Source organism: Pelobates fuscus, chromosome 8, assembly GCF_036172605.1.
Source record: "Pelobates fuscus isolate aPelFus1 chromosome 8, aPelFus1.pri, whole genome shotgun sequence".
Classification (NCBI taxonomy): Eukaryota; Metazoa; Chordata; class Amphibia; order Anura; family Pelobatidae; genus Pelobates; species Pelobates fuscus.
In genome coordinates, this window is record NC_086324.1 from 163635198 (window position 1) to 163647425 (window position 12228).

The 12228-nt window shown below is 38.1% G+C and overlaps 1 protein-coding gene across 1 annotated transcript in view; it reads right to left on the reverse strand.

Annotated features, from left to right (window-relative positions):
* Window positions 1-216: 216 nt before the first annotated feature.
* Window positions 217-12228, reverse strand: part of SCNN1B (sodium channel epithelial 1 subunit beta) — a 41764-nt gene continuing 29752 nt past the window's right edge. Inside the window, exons 6-13 of the mRNA XM_063430635.1 lie at window positions 10551-10714; window positions 9629-9736; window positions 5015-5132; window positions 4673-4748; window positions 3834-3891; window positions 3068-3129; window positions 2403-2478; window positions 217-961 (exon numbers count right to left, since the gene is read on the reverse strand). Of these exons, the coding sequence (XP_063286705.1) occupies window positions 587-961; window positions 2403-2478; window positions 3068-3129; window positions 3834-3891; window positions 4673-4748; window positions 5015-5132; window positions 9629-9736; window positions 10551-10714 (1037 nt within the window). The 3' untranslated portion in view covers window positions 217-586. The remainder of the gene's footprint in view (window positions 962-2402; window positions 2479-3067; window positions 3130-3833; window positions 3892-4672; window positions 4749-5014; window positions 5133-9628; window positions 9737-10550; window positions 10715-12228) is intronic.

Consider the following 12228-nt stretch of genomic DNA (forward strand, 5'->3'; position numbering starts at 1 on the left):
AGGAAAGCTGAGCTCCCTCGCTGCATCCACCTTCCTCTCCTCCCCGGGCCGGTAAATTTTAGCAGAGCAGGCACCTGCAATGGAGAAAGCAGGTGCCTACTTTGCTTTAACACGAAGCATGCACTCGCGGCTCGCCGGGCTGCAAAGATGTCCTTTGTGGGCCGCGAGTTTGACATGCTTGCCTTAAACAATATTTTACCAGACACATCCTGAAAAAATAAGTAATGCGCAATTTTATACAAACACAATAAAATCCCATGAATGAAACAAGATTTAACACCACATAACTAAACAGTGTTTCCTATAATTACAATCTATTCAGCCCATATACTATTCATATGCTTAATAATGTTTTCATTGGAATGATAATAAAGTGTCACAGTTGATGTAACCTTAATTCTAGGGTGTTCTCTTCCTGGACACTGGTTTTGGCCATACCAGGTAGATTAAATTTCACCTCCCTTATGAAAAAACCCTGTGATAAATACATGATTAACATCTGATCTACTTTAATTCTGATTACGTAGATATTGCTTGATTGACGGGTTACTAATGTTTTTCATTTGAAATAATAGGAGTTAATGTTTTAATTGTCCATCTCTTCGTCACTGGATAGAGGTTCAATAACATCGAATGATTGCACTCGTAGAGAGTCATAGTGTGGAGGAGGAGTTCCAGGTATTCCTGGAGTGCCTGGCATGTCCATGTGTATTTCGCCATTGTCCTCACTTACGAATGCGGGATTTGTGTAACTTTCCACCAGCTCAGATATAGTTGGAGGAGGATCAGAATAATCAGGTCGTTTTCTCCTTTGTTTCCTGTCCTTTTGCCATGCCAGAATTTTGAGTATAGTGATCCAGATGCAATCAATAATAATCTCTCCAAACTCGATGATGCACAAGACGGAACCACCCATCCAGAAACCAAATTGTCCTCCCAGATTTGATAGTAGCCAAACCACCTTCAGAAAAAAGAAGATATTGGATGATTGGAGTCCAAACACAGTCAATTGCTACTCACACATTGCTACTCTCAATAAAGCTACCTTTACACTATAAGTGGTTCTTAATCCCTATGTCAGGACCCATAAATTGGATCCCTCTGCTATTTTAGCATATCCTCATTGGTGGGAACAGCATTTAAAATTCACCAAGCCCCTGGAAACTGCATGCCACCCAGTATTGGGAGGTATGGAATAGGGACGGGTGGGCGTTGCCTGGGGAGGCATTGCCAATGAGTCAACTTGTGCCAGTGGCACAACTCACAATTGTCAGGCCTGCCTGGAAAGTGAACGTGTGCCAGCCTGTCTGGCCAGCACCCAATTTACAGGACCATGCAGAGAGCACTGTGGAAGCCCTTCCTACATGGTCCTAGAGGCAGTATAAATACATCTTATGATGCTCTCGTACTGTGCTGCCTAGGCACACTTCTAATCCCATGGTATCCAGCATTTGGAGACACCAGGGGATTAGTTCAGGACAGGCTCCCAAAATAGGGACTATCCTTCCAAAAGTGGGGCATTTAGAATGCCTACAGCTACTTATAAAGTGATTTTTCCAAATCCAAACCCCTTTTGTCACCTGGGTCTGGCAGGGGAGACCTAATGCACATGCACTGCAATGGCCGCGCTCGCATTACGATTTCCCCATAGGAAAGCATCATTCAATGCTTTCCTATGGTTATTCCGGTGATGCTGGAAGTTCTCATGCATAGCGTGAGGACGTCCAGTGTCGTTTAGGTGATTAAAAGTCGCATTCAAGCCAGGAAGTCCCTCTAGTTGCTATCTTGTAGACAGCCACTAGAGGAGGAGGTAACCCTAGCAGATAATTATTGCAGTTTATAAAAACTTCAATAATTAATTACCACTCTAGGGTTAAGGGTTATGGGAGTTTGCACCCAGACCGCTTTAATGAGTTGAAGTGGTGTGGGTGCCTACAGTGTCCTTTTAAATTTGACAATTTAGGTTCTCAGTTTACTACAGTCCTGGGGTTAGCTAATAAATGTGTCTGATTTAAAAAAATAAATACAAGGTACCAGTATTCTGTACAGGTCATTAACAAAACAAACAAAAAAACACTTTAAAGTGCAACTATGTCATCTTTCGTGGAGGATACAATGTGAAGGGAATGTTAGCATCAAAAAAATGTACAAGCTTATGTAATAAAATGGTTGATTGATTGAGTGATTGATTTGCTATGCAATGAATTGTGATGAACTGAAAACTAAATTGCAGAATTCTTGCTTAGCAGTAAAAAGGGAGAAAAATCTACACCCTTTCTATTTTGCACCATTCTTTGTTTAACATATCCAATTTATTGTGGGTTTTCATTGTTCTTCTCCCTTTTATACCAAAGCATTTTTACTGTAATAGTAACCCAAGACTCCGCCCACGAGGAACTCACGTTGGTGCTAGCAGACTCTGCAATGTTCCGATAGTTAAACTCCTGAAAGTAAATGTTCAATCTCATGATGCCATTTCTGAAACATAGGGGACAAAAAAAAAATTAAAAAAAAGAGATGATTAGGACTGTTAAAATCTACGGGCTTCTATAAATAACAGACTTTATTTATTTATTATTATAATAATATATCCTAGCAGTTTTTTTTTAAGTCGTTCAGTAAATTTCTGAGAGTTTCTACTCAACTGAAGTAGTAATCTATTCGTGATTGTTTTGACCTAGTATTTACAGCTCTGTCTCAAATCGAATTCTCCACCAACATCCACCCACACTAGAGCAAAAAGGTTTAACGAGATTACATACAAAATGTACAGTGAGATATTTGTTGGTACAAATCTTATTGCTGCAATCATAATAGCATGGGGGGGATTTAGGAAATAGAAAATGGGGTAAGATAGCCCATATTCATCATCAAAACCAGGTAAATCATCCACTTCTTTCCATGGTGACTGTATCACGTCTAGAACGTTGCCACACTTTGTTGTCTCTCCTAATGTCGGCAGAATCACTAGGAGGAGAGACCCTTCAGCTTAAAACCAACCATGAAAAATGACAGGCTCCTTCGATAAAATCAATGTCATATGAAAATATATCCGGTAAGACCTTACCGATTAACAGTGATCTCCGTGCTGGAATCTTTTTCAAAAGACAGGACATGATAAATCCAATCCTGAAGGAAAGAAATGAGGAATATAATTGTTGTTAGACGTCCTTAAATTCGTACAGTAAAAAAACTAATTAAAAAGTTACCTGCGCTCTTCCCAAATCCCTATGCATATTTAAACAAATGGGGGTTATTTAGTTTCTCCAATGGCCATGAGAGAGTTTAGCCCACCTGTCACGTCAAGGCAAACCACTTAGGTGGGTCTTACACTAACCTTTCACCTTCCTTGAGCTTCTGGCAAAGAGATCTCTAATGAGACAGAGATGGGTATTTTCTAAACCCCACATGCGTATTAACCCTTAATAGGGTTTTTTTCTTTGGTTTTTACTGTATGTATTGGGGCTGATGTGTACTATGGGCATTGCTGCCGCCCAAGAGTAGTGGGAATTTGAGTGCAGGACTTGATTTTGTGTCCTTAAATTCATGATTGTTTTCAGGGGTTTTGGAGCTCAATATTTCTTTATAGGTAACACCACCATCAGGCAGAAGTACCACCAACAAATACTGAACATGGAAGGCTAAATTAATGAGATACGTATCTTCTGACTATTGAAGGAGAAAATCTAAGGCTGGGGTTTTTCACAGCAGTGAGAGGCAGCCCTCATTTACTAAATAATTCTACTGATACAATATACTAAACTCCTTAAATACTGAACTCCTTCTATGACCCTTGTACCCATGCAGGGTGTGTATGGAGACTGTGCACTTACCACTGCTGCTGTAGATGGCCAGTCAGCCATGGATATGGTCATTTTATACTGAGTATCGCTAAGACAAAGAAAAGGAGAATATAATAATGTGTATTATTCCAAGAAATAATCAAATATATTTGCAAGGATAATTTTGGTAATAAACACACTTAGAACAAGAAATGGAGAACACATTGTTCAGCAAGTCAAGGTCAGGATGGGCAGAACAAGTTCTCATATGGTAAACGATGCAAGGTCAGGAGGGGAACCAGAGGTTCTTAATATGGTAAACAAGCATACATCAGGAGAGGAACCACAGTTTCTCATGTGGCAAACAAGTCCACATTAGACTGGACAATTTGAAATGATAAACAAGCCAAGGTCAGTGTGGAGATTGCAGATATCCAACACAGGTTCTGAGATGGTGATCTAGCAAACATGATTGACAGCAAAGGTCCTCAAATAAGGAACAAGCCCAGATCAGGAGAGGAGGCACGTGTTATCAAATTGTCAAGATGCCAAGATCAGGAGGAGCAAATATTGAAAAAGTCAAGGTCAGAATGGGGCAGCACATATTACCAAATGAGAAACAAGCCAAGATCAGGATAGCACACAATTGAAAACCTAAGGCAACTCATATAAACAATATATATATATGCAGAAAAGGAAATTGGATAGCATGCTAGGTGAGAGAGAAAATGAAGGTCTCGGAAACCCAAACAGGTGTGTAAAAATAGGAAACATTTAATTAAAAAGATTGTTTTGGACAGGTCTCAGTATAGAAAATTCTGGGATCCTTGACATACTTTATTGATTATTTAACTGGAAACCCACCATGGGGCCTTGTTTTGTCTACTTACTTGCATGGCTGCTGACAATAACCAATACAAATCTCTCTGTCAGCCACAGAATCCCTCAATTCGTTATAACAAGGCACTAAGAAAAAAAGAAACCATGTGAAAATGAAAATTGGGCTAAGGAACCTCTGAAAGACAGGCTGAAATGTTGACTTGGCAAAAGGTCTAGTCTAGTGCATGGGCATCCCAGGTAGACTCTACATATATGAGTGGCAAAAAACAAAAAAAAAACTTCCTTGAAGGCTGATGAAGTTTATTGACTATACATACATTCTGTTTGACAAACGCATTTACTGCATAAGTGGAACAAATACTCCATCATTGAATTTAGCCGTGGATACCTACCCCAGTCAATATACTCCTCGTTGTTGCAGTATTTAAATCCTGACGGTAGTGGGTACAAGTAATAGGCACATTTGCATTTTTCCACCATTTGTTCTTGGAAACAGGATCGGAGACATGACTGCGTAAAATAGAAAAGGTCTTATTTATTGGCAGTCCTTCACAAATGGACGGTCAGTATATTATAGGCAATTCGATACTTTTATTCTTTTTTTATTGAATAATTAATACTTTGGTGGGGGGAATATTTCTGCAAAACTAAAGCAATTCCTGGCAGCCACGCTCTATGGAAGATGGTAGAAGGCGTGTAACACCAGTGGGATCACCTCTCAAATAAAACATTCTCATAACCAGCTAATGTCTATACTGTCACCCAATCATTAATTCGAAACCTAAATATTCCTTTAATAGGACGGTCCAAGCACCATAACGATTACAGCACACTGCGGTGGTTATGGCACCAGGAGTACACTGTCCTCTTCATTTTGAATGGAAAGACTCCTTTCCTGGGCGGGTTTTGCTCCATACTTCCACTACTATCTCCCAGGAGCCAGATGTTCCTCAGTAGGAACTTCTGTTATCTCTCCTGAGCATTGCAGGACTTAGCTAAGGAGAGCTAACAGAAGTTCCGGCTAAGGAACGTTCGACTCTCAGGAGATGGTAATGGAGGTATGGAAGGGCACCCAGTGTAACCCAGGTAAGAAGTCAAACAGTGTGCTATGGTGATTATTTTGCTTGGGGTGTCCTTTAAAGGACCAATGAAAGCATAATTCTGCCGCAACAATCCAGCAGCTAAAAATTATATTTCAGAAAATGGATTGTCCCACTCACTGAACAGTTGCAAGACTGCAAATGGCAAATAAGCAGGAATCTCCATACTGGCATTGGGTCTTCAGGAGCTGAAATGTGATGAGAGCATGAGATATCATTGGGCTTTAAATGGTTACGCCAACCATCATAGTGACTACAGCCTGCTACTACATACACTCCCACACACACAATACTCGCCATCGCATACAGAAACAGAAATCAGGGCTCTAGGATGGAGCCCCAGTAGAACATCCTGGGCAATATAAATCCGGCTCTGATAATAGACTGACAAGAAGAACGAATCTATTGAGAGATGTTACTATCTGTAATGACCATATATAGAATCTCAGAAAGTTAATATATAGGGGCCATGTGATTCTTGTGAAACTGGGAAAAGTTGCAGTGACGTTTTAGCTGTATGTTGGAGATGTGGGGCACAGAAACCCACTGTATACCGTATATGTATATATAGAGTTCATGCCCCCTCCTAATATCTTATTGGTGTCAAATTAGAATTTATATCTAGATTATTTAGGATGTTGATATGCCACTTTTAGTTTTGTTCATGACCTCTCTCTTGGAGGATGAGATAAAGTTTGAATTATCTATCTACTAATTACAGCTAAAAAAACCAAGTTGCATTAAGATGGAAACTGATGCATGTTTAAACTATTTAAAGGTTAGTTTACCCTTTCCTTCTTTCACCATAATCTGTGATTTTTTTTATGTGTTACTCTTAAATGTGTAGATGTTTTGAAAATTCATGTATGTATTTGTGTTCCCCTTTAAATGCTTTCAAAAACTGAGATGCACCCTTGGAATGTAAGCATTTATCGAAAAGTCTTTGGACTTTGTTTCTTTAACTTTTTTAAATATTTACCTAGATATAATCCAGTCACCAGTATCGATATCAATGCTATTGTAGCATAGTAAGTTTGCTGGAACAGAATCCTTATCCAGACAAACACAAGGATACTTGCCAACTTTAAACACTTAATTTACATTTTTTGGCCACAGATTCCGTGTGCTTCTGCTTCAGGATTTATGTACATTTTGTTCTTAACCAGCTCCCCTGTGGCCTTACAGAAGTATTCTATTGTGTCATTTTTTTTTTAATTAAGTTTTTGCAACACACTAAAGAGCTATTACGAGATTCTTAATGACAATTCATTGACAATCTCATAATGTTTAGTGTGTTGCGAAAACTTTTATATTACGTTCTGTTACATTAGGTCGTTAGAGAAGACATACCACTGAAACAAATGCCAAACATATTATGCTGGGGGAAAAAAAGTCAAATATTCTTAACCTACATGTAGATGACAGGCCAAAATGAACATTTGTGTGGAAGGGTGAAAAGTGGAGTTTTAAAGGAATGCTCCAAGCACCATCATCATAGGTTATGTAGTAGTTATGGTGTCAGGAGTGCTCTGGTGCCCACCATTGTAAAGACCCAAACCATTTTAGAATGGTTTGGTTTCTTACCTGCCAAATGCCGCTACTGCTCAGTAAGAGCTGAAAGCTCCCAGGAGCAGGCGATTTAGGATTTCTCAACTCCTGTCCTGTTAATTGCCTGTCAGAGCCTACAGCCTTGTGTGATTAAAGATAAACTAACAGAGCAGGAGATAAAAACTTATCAAGTAAACACACTGTGCTGTAAGATCTGATTGAAAATGAAACAACTGTGAGTCACAGCCAGGGAAGGTGTGGCTAGGGCTGCATAAATATAAATAAAGGTAATTTATCTCCTAAGTGGAAGAGAATTGAGCAGTGAGACTGCAGGGCCTGATCAATGCACCAACACCACTTCATTAAACTAAAGTTGTTTTTGTGCTTGGAGTGTTCGTTTAATTTTTTTCTCTTTAACCCACACAAGAATATATTTTGAATGTCATATTGAACAATCTGAAAACAAAATGGAAAAATAAAATACAGCACTGTTTTTAAATACTAATATTATTAAATAAAACCACTTATTTTACAGTGTATTATTTCATTAACGTAATGATGTTGGGAGAAACAGTGTTTAATACAATGGTTTTAAACTCTTGAATCTGGACCCAGAATTAGGTCCCATGGCAATTTTTCACATTCCCACTTGCTGGAAATGGAATATATTATTAAAGAAAACCTTTTAATAAACTGATTGCACTAGGACTGGTAGAGGATCTACATTTTCTAGTGCAACGGAGACCTCTTTTCAGACTTGGAAGAGTCTAATAAAGGCATTTTACATAACTAACCTTAATTAACATAATTAGTATAGACATTCTATAATGATTGTAGAATAAGTCACTGAAATAATGTTATCATTGAAGAATGGGTGATTGAATTAATACCATGTTTATAATTTGTGTCCACATCATAAAAGATTTCATTTGAGGTAGACCTAAGCAATGAGGACATCAGTCAAAATTGATCAGATTAGTGTTTTCTGAAAAATGGTGCAAGGTCATAAAGGTGTTTCAATCACCGTGGAAACCATCAGAACCAGAAAGGAACAGAGCATTGATGGCTCTTCCCCATTCATATCCTTAAACCTCTGTCCAAGACGCAAAACTTTGCTAAATCTCCCCTGGCTTTTTTAAAGGAGTTTTAATAACGCTGCATTATTGGAATGAATATTGTGTAAAATTAGCACAAATTCTAACGTAATCTATGTGATTAAATGAGATTTGTGAAATGGGAACAAGTAAGATACACTAAGTTAAAATAAGATGTACTGCTTAATGCAACAGTAACATGTACTGTTTAATGCAAAACAAAAAGGAATTTCAACGGCTACTGGCAAAAGTCGGAGATTATTGAGCTGTTCAAAATATTCTCGATCAAACCTGCTTTGTAATATTTCATGGTCATGGCTTCCGCCGGTCAGCCGTGAATGCCAAATGCCAGGATTTTGGAACAATTTGCTTAGTCCCCGTATAGTATTACACTACTGATTCAACTGAGACCTGATTACATAACATGATAAGACGTTCTTTTGCTTAAAACAGAACATAATGTATCATTATAAAATAGATAAATAAAATAAAAAAAGAGGAAGCCAAATAAATGAAAAACAAAATAAAAATCTAAAACAAAGACTAGTACACTGAGAACAGTTTTAAAAGTTACAGTCTTCCTAAAAAAAAATATATATATATATATATATATATGTATATATATATATATATTTGTGTGTGTGTTTTTATTTTAATAAAACATTTTTTTTTGCTCATATGTCGACTGTCCCATATTTTTTTTTTTTTTTAATAAAGATGTGCAGGGTGCTGGAAGCAGCCATATTTATTGCTAGCACTGTCCACATGTTCTTTGACTTTAAAAAAAAAATGCTATTAAGTAAGGTCGGCTTTTAAATCAATGTTCTTATTTGTTGGTGGGAGTCAAGATGTACTGATGGCAGACCCAGGCTAGCACAGAACATCTGGACGAGCAATACATTTTGGAGAGAAGCCATGGGTACATTTGGGGCACAGAGGAAACAGAGAGAATGGTAACTGAATATATTCTCATCTGCTCTTTTAAATTCACCTTCATCCAAGAGATCTCTTATAGATCAAATTTTACACACTTTGCCAAACTGGAAATTAGCAACATGGGCTGGCTAGGCTACGGAATGCAGAGTGCTTATCGGCCAGTTTTATCACTACGGCACATTCACAAACTCTTTGCAACATAGTAACTGATGCAATGATCGTGTGCACTTTTTTGCATCTTCAGACTGAAGTCTCAAGATGTCCCAGAGAAGGGTCTATCTTTAACCTTACACAGAGTACCTGGATAGATCAGTATAAAAATGAGTACCTGGATAGAATAGGAGCTGTTGTATTCAGCATACAAATTAGAAATTGGAATATCAGAACCATTGACAGTGCATGTAGTATACGGGGCTTCTAGATGCTGGACTCCATCCTACAGAGAGAGAACAGGAAAAAGATTTTATCACAGAGGATGGTTAAATTTATAAATAAAAGTGGCCTACAAGTACTCAAGTATACATCTACATCACAGACAGACAGACAGAGTATAGATAGATAGAGTATAGATAGAGAGACAGACAGACAGACATTAGCAGGCTTCAGTACCGAAGAAGCAGAGCCAACATATTTGAGATTGCCATCAAGCAAGAAACATTGAAGAGAATGAATCCCTTCTTTAATTTCTATTTTAAATTATAAGGTGTTTTTTTTTTTTTTTAATTCATTAACTCTATAATGCCCAATGTAAATGGCATTAAATCTATCCTGATGTGCCCCTTCTAATACACTATCTCTTGGGTCTAGTTCTGACCAACATGCCATTTTTGTAATAGATTTTGTATAATACCATCACACCGTAGTGGACCCTTTAATGCCAGGATTGCAACCTTACGACAAAGACAGCTGTCTTTGTATTAAATGACTACGGACACGTTTTATGTGTGATAACACTGGAGAAGATTTGATTTTGCTTTCAGCTTCCATTTGATATTAGATCACTTGCCTGACCTGCAGGGTTATTGGAAATGTGAGGTATATGTGTAAAAGTGATTAAACAGAGTTACTGACTGTCTAAAGCGGAACTTGCTACAAGTTAAAGCAAAAAATAAAATAAAAAATCCAATTAAAACAAACGAATGCTGTTAAAACAACAACAATAAACATACATAAAAACCCAGTTAAAACCAAACCACCTGGCTCAGGTCCCATCAGATAGTTTTGTTCTTACTTTGTTTTCTCATACATACCACAAGTACAGCGATGGAAGTCTCCGTGCCCGGCATGGCATAAATCCCCAAGTCTTTGAGAAACGGGAAACTTCTCTGTTGGTGAAGGATTAACCTGGCCGCGGCTGTTGTCTGGAGAAATGGGATGTATTCATCTTGATTAATGTCTAGGACCAACTTCAATCCTGTGGAAGGAAAATGAGTTTAGTTATTGGGGGGCAGTCAAAACAATATATCCCACTGCTAGGAGAGACACGTTCATGGAGAACAAGGGACGATCCATTTTGGAAACATTAATGGGACAGCAATGTAGCAAAAATGATGGGAACAGAACACGCAAACCCTACAACACGATTATGAGGTTCCCTCCTTTATACATATGATTTTTGTTGGCGGTGGCCTTTCCGCTAGTTATTTAGAGCACAGTGAGCTGGGATCTGAGCTTAGACTGGTGTGGATTGCTCCCATGCACATTATACTTGGATTATCGCAATCTACACAGCCAGACCTCAATGGAGAGCTGTGAGATCTGGGCTGGCACCAGTACATCTCTTGGCCTACTTGTAATCCGGCTAAGTTTTATTTGCAGTTACTCCGTAAAGCCTTGAAATCAGTGATAATACTATAGGGTATGTTCTGCTAATATAAAAAGGGGGTATATCAGCTAAGCAGACACCGCTGTTAAATGAGTCAATATGTATAAAAACCAAAAACATAAAAAGGAAGGTGCTAATACGTTATAACAAGTAAACAAAGAAAAAATAAAACATAAATTCATTTTAAAGATCTTTTCAATATATTAAAAACTAAAATAATTAGCAATGGCCACTGTTTAAAGACTTATAGCGGTAAATAAACACAATTATCACACATTACAATACTAGAAAATAGTGCACAACAATCTCTCGGTCCCCTGGGAAGTATTCTCGACTGGAGCTACAATACTTGTTTGATACAAACTATTATTCTTATCTGTCCAGCTATGGATCACTAGGGTCAATACATGCTGATCTGGCACAGCTCTGACATAGAGTCTATTCCTTTTCTGTTTTCGTGTCCCTTTGATGTTTAAGACACGTGTTCTTATAAAACTTAGATGGACAATGTAATATTACATCACATCAGTAACAAAGTAAGAAATAGTCCAGTCAGACAGCTAATAAAAATGATAGCAAGGTTTAGTTTTATCCAACCGGTTACTGTATTTGTTTGTCTGCTACAATTAAAGAGCAATAAAGATAAAAATATCTAGGATGGTGGATTTTTGGCTTTTCTAAAACATGCTTTTAAAGGGGACAAAACATTGAAAATCATCTATAGCTTGTTTTAAACTTTTTTTCCTGTGATTCTCTGTTTTAGTAGAAATTTAAATTGTTATCCTATCTCCTTTTATCTGTATAATCTCTCAAAGCTGACTACCAGGTGTAAAGGGCAGAGCTTATAACAATGATTGACAGGGAGCTAAGATGGAGGTGGCTCTCTCTCTATACTGACTGCCAGGTGTAAAGGGCGGAGCTTATAATAATGATTGACAGGGAGCTAAGATGGAGGTGGCTTTCTCTATACTGACTGCCAGGTGTAAAGGGCGGAGCTTATAACAATGATTGACAGGGAGCTAAGATGTAGGTGGCTCTCTATACTGACTGCCAGGTGCAAAGGGCGGAGCTTATAACAATGATTGACAGGGAGCTAAGATGGA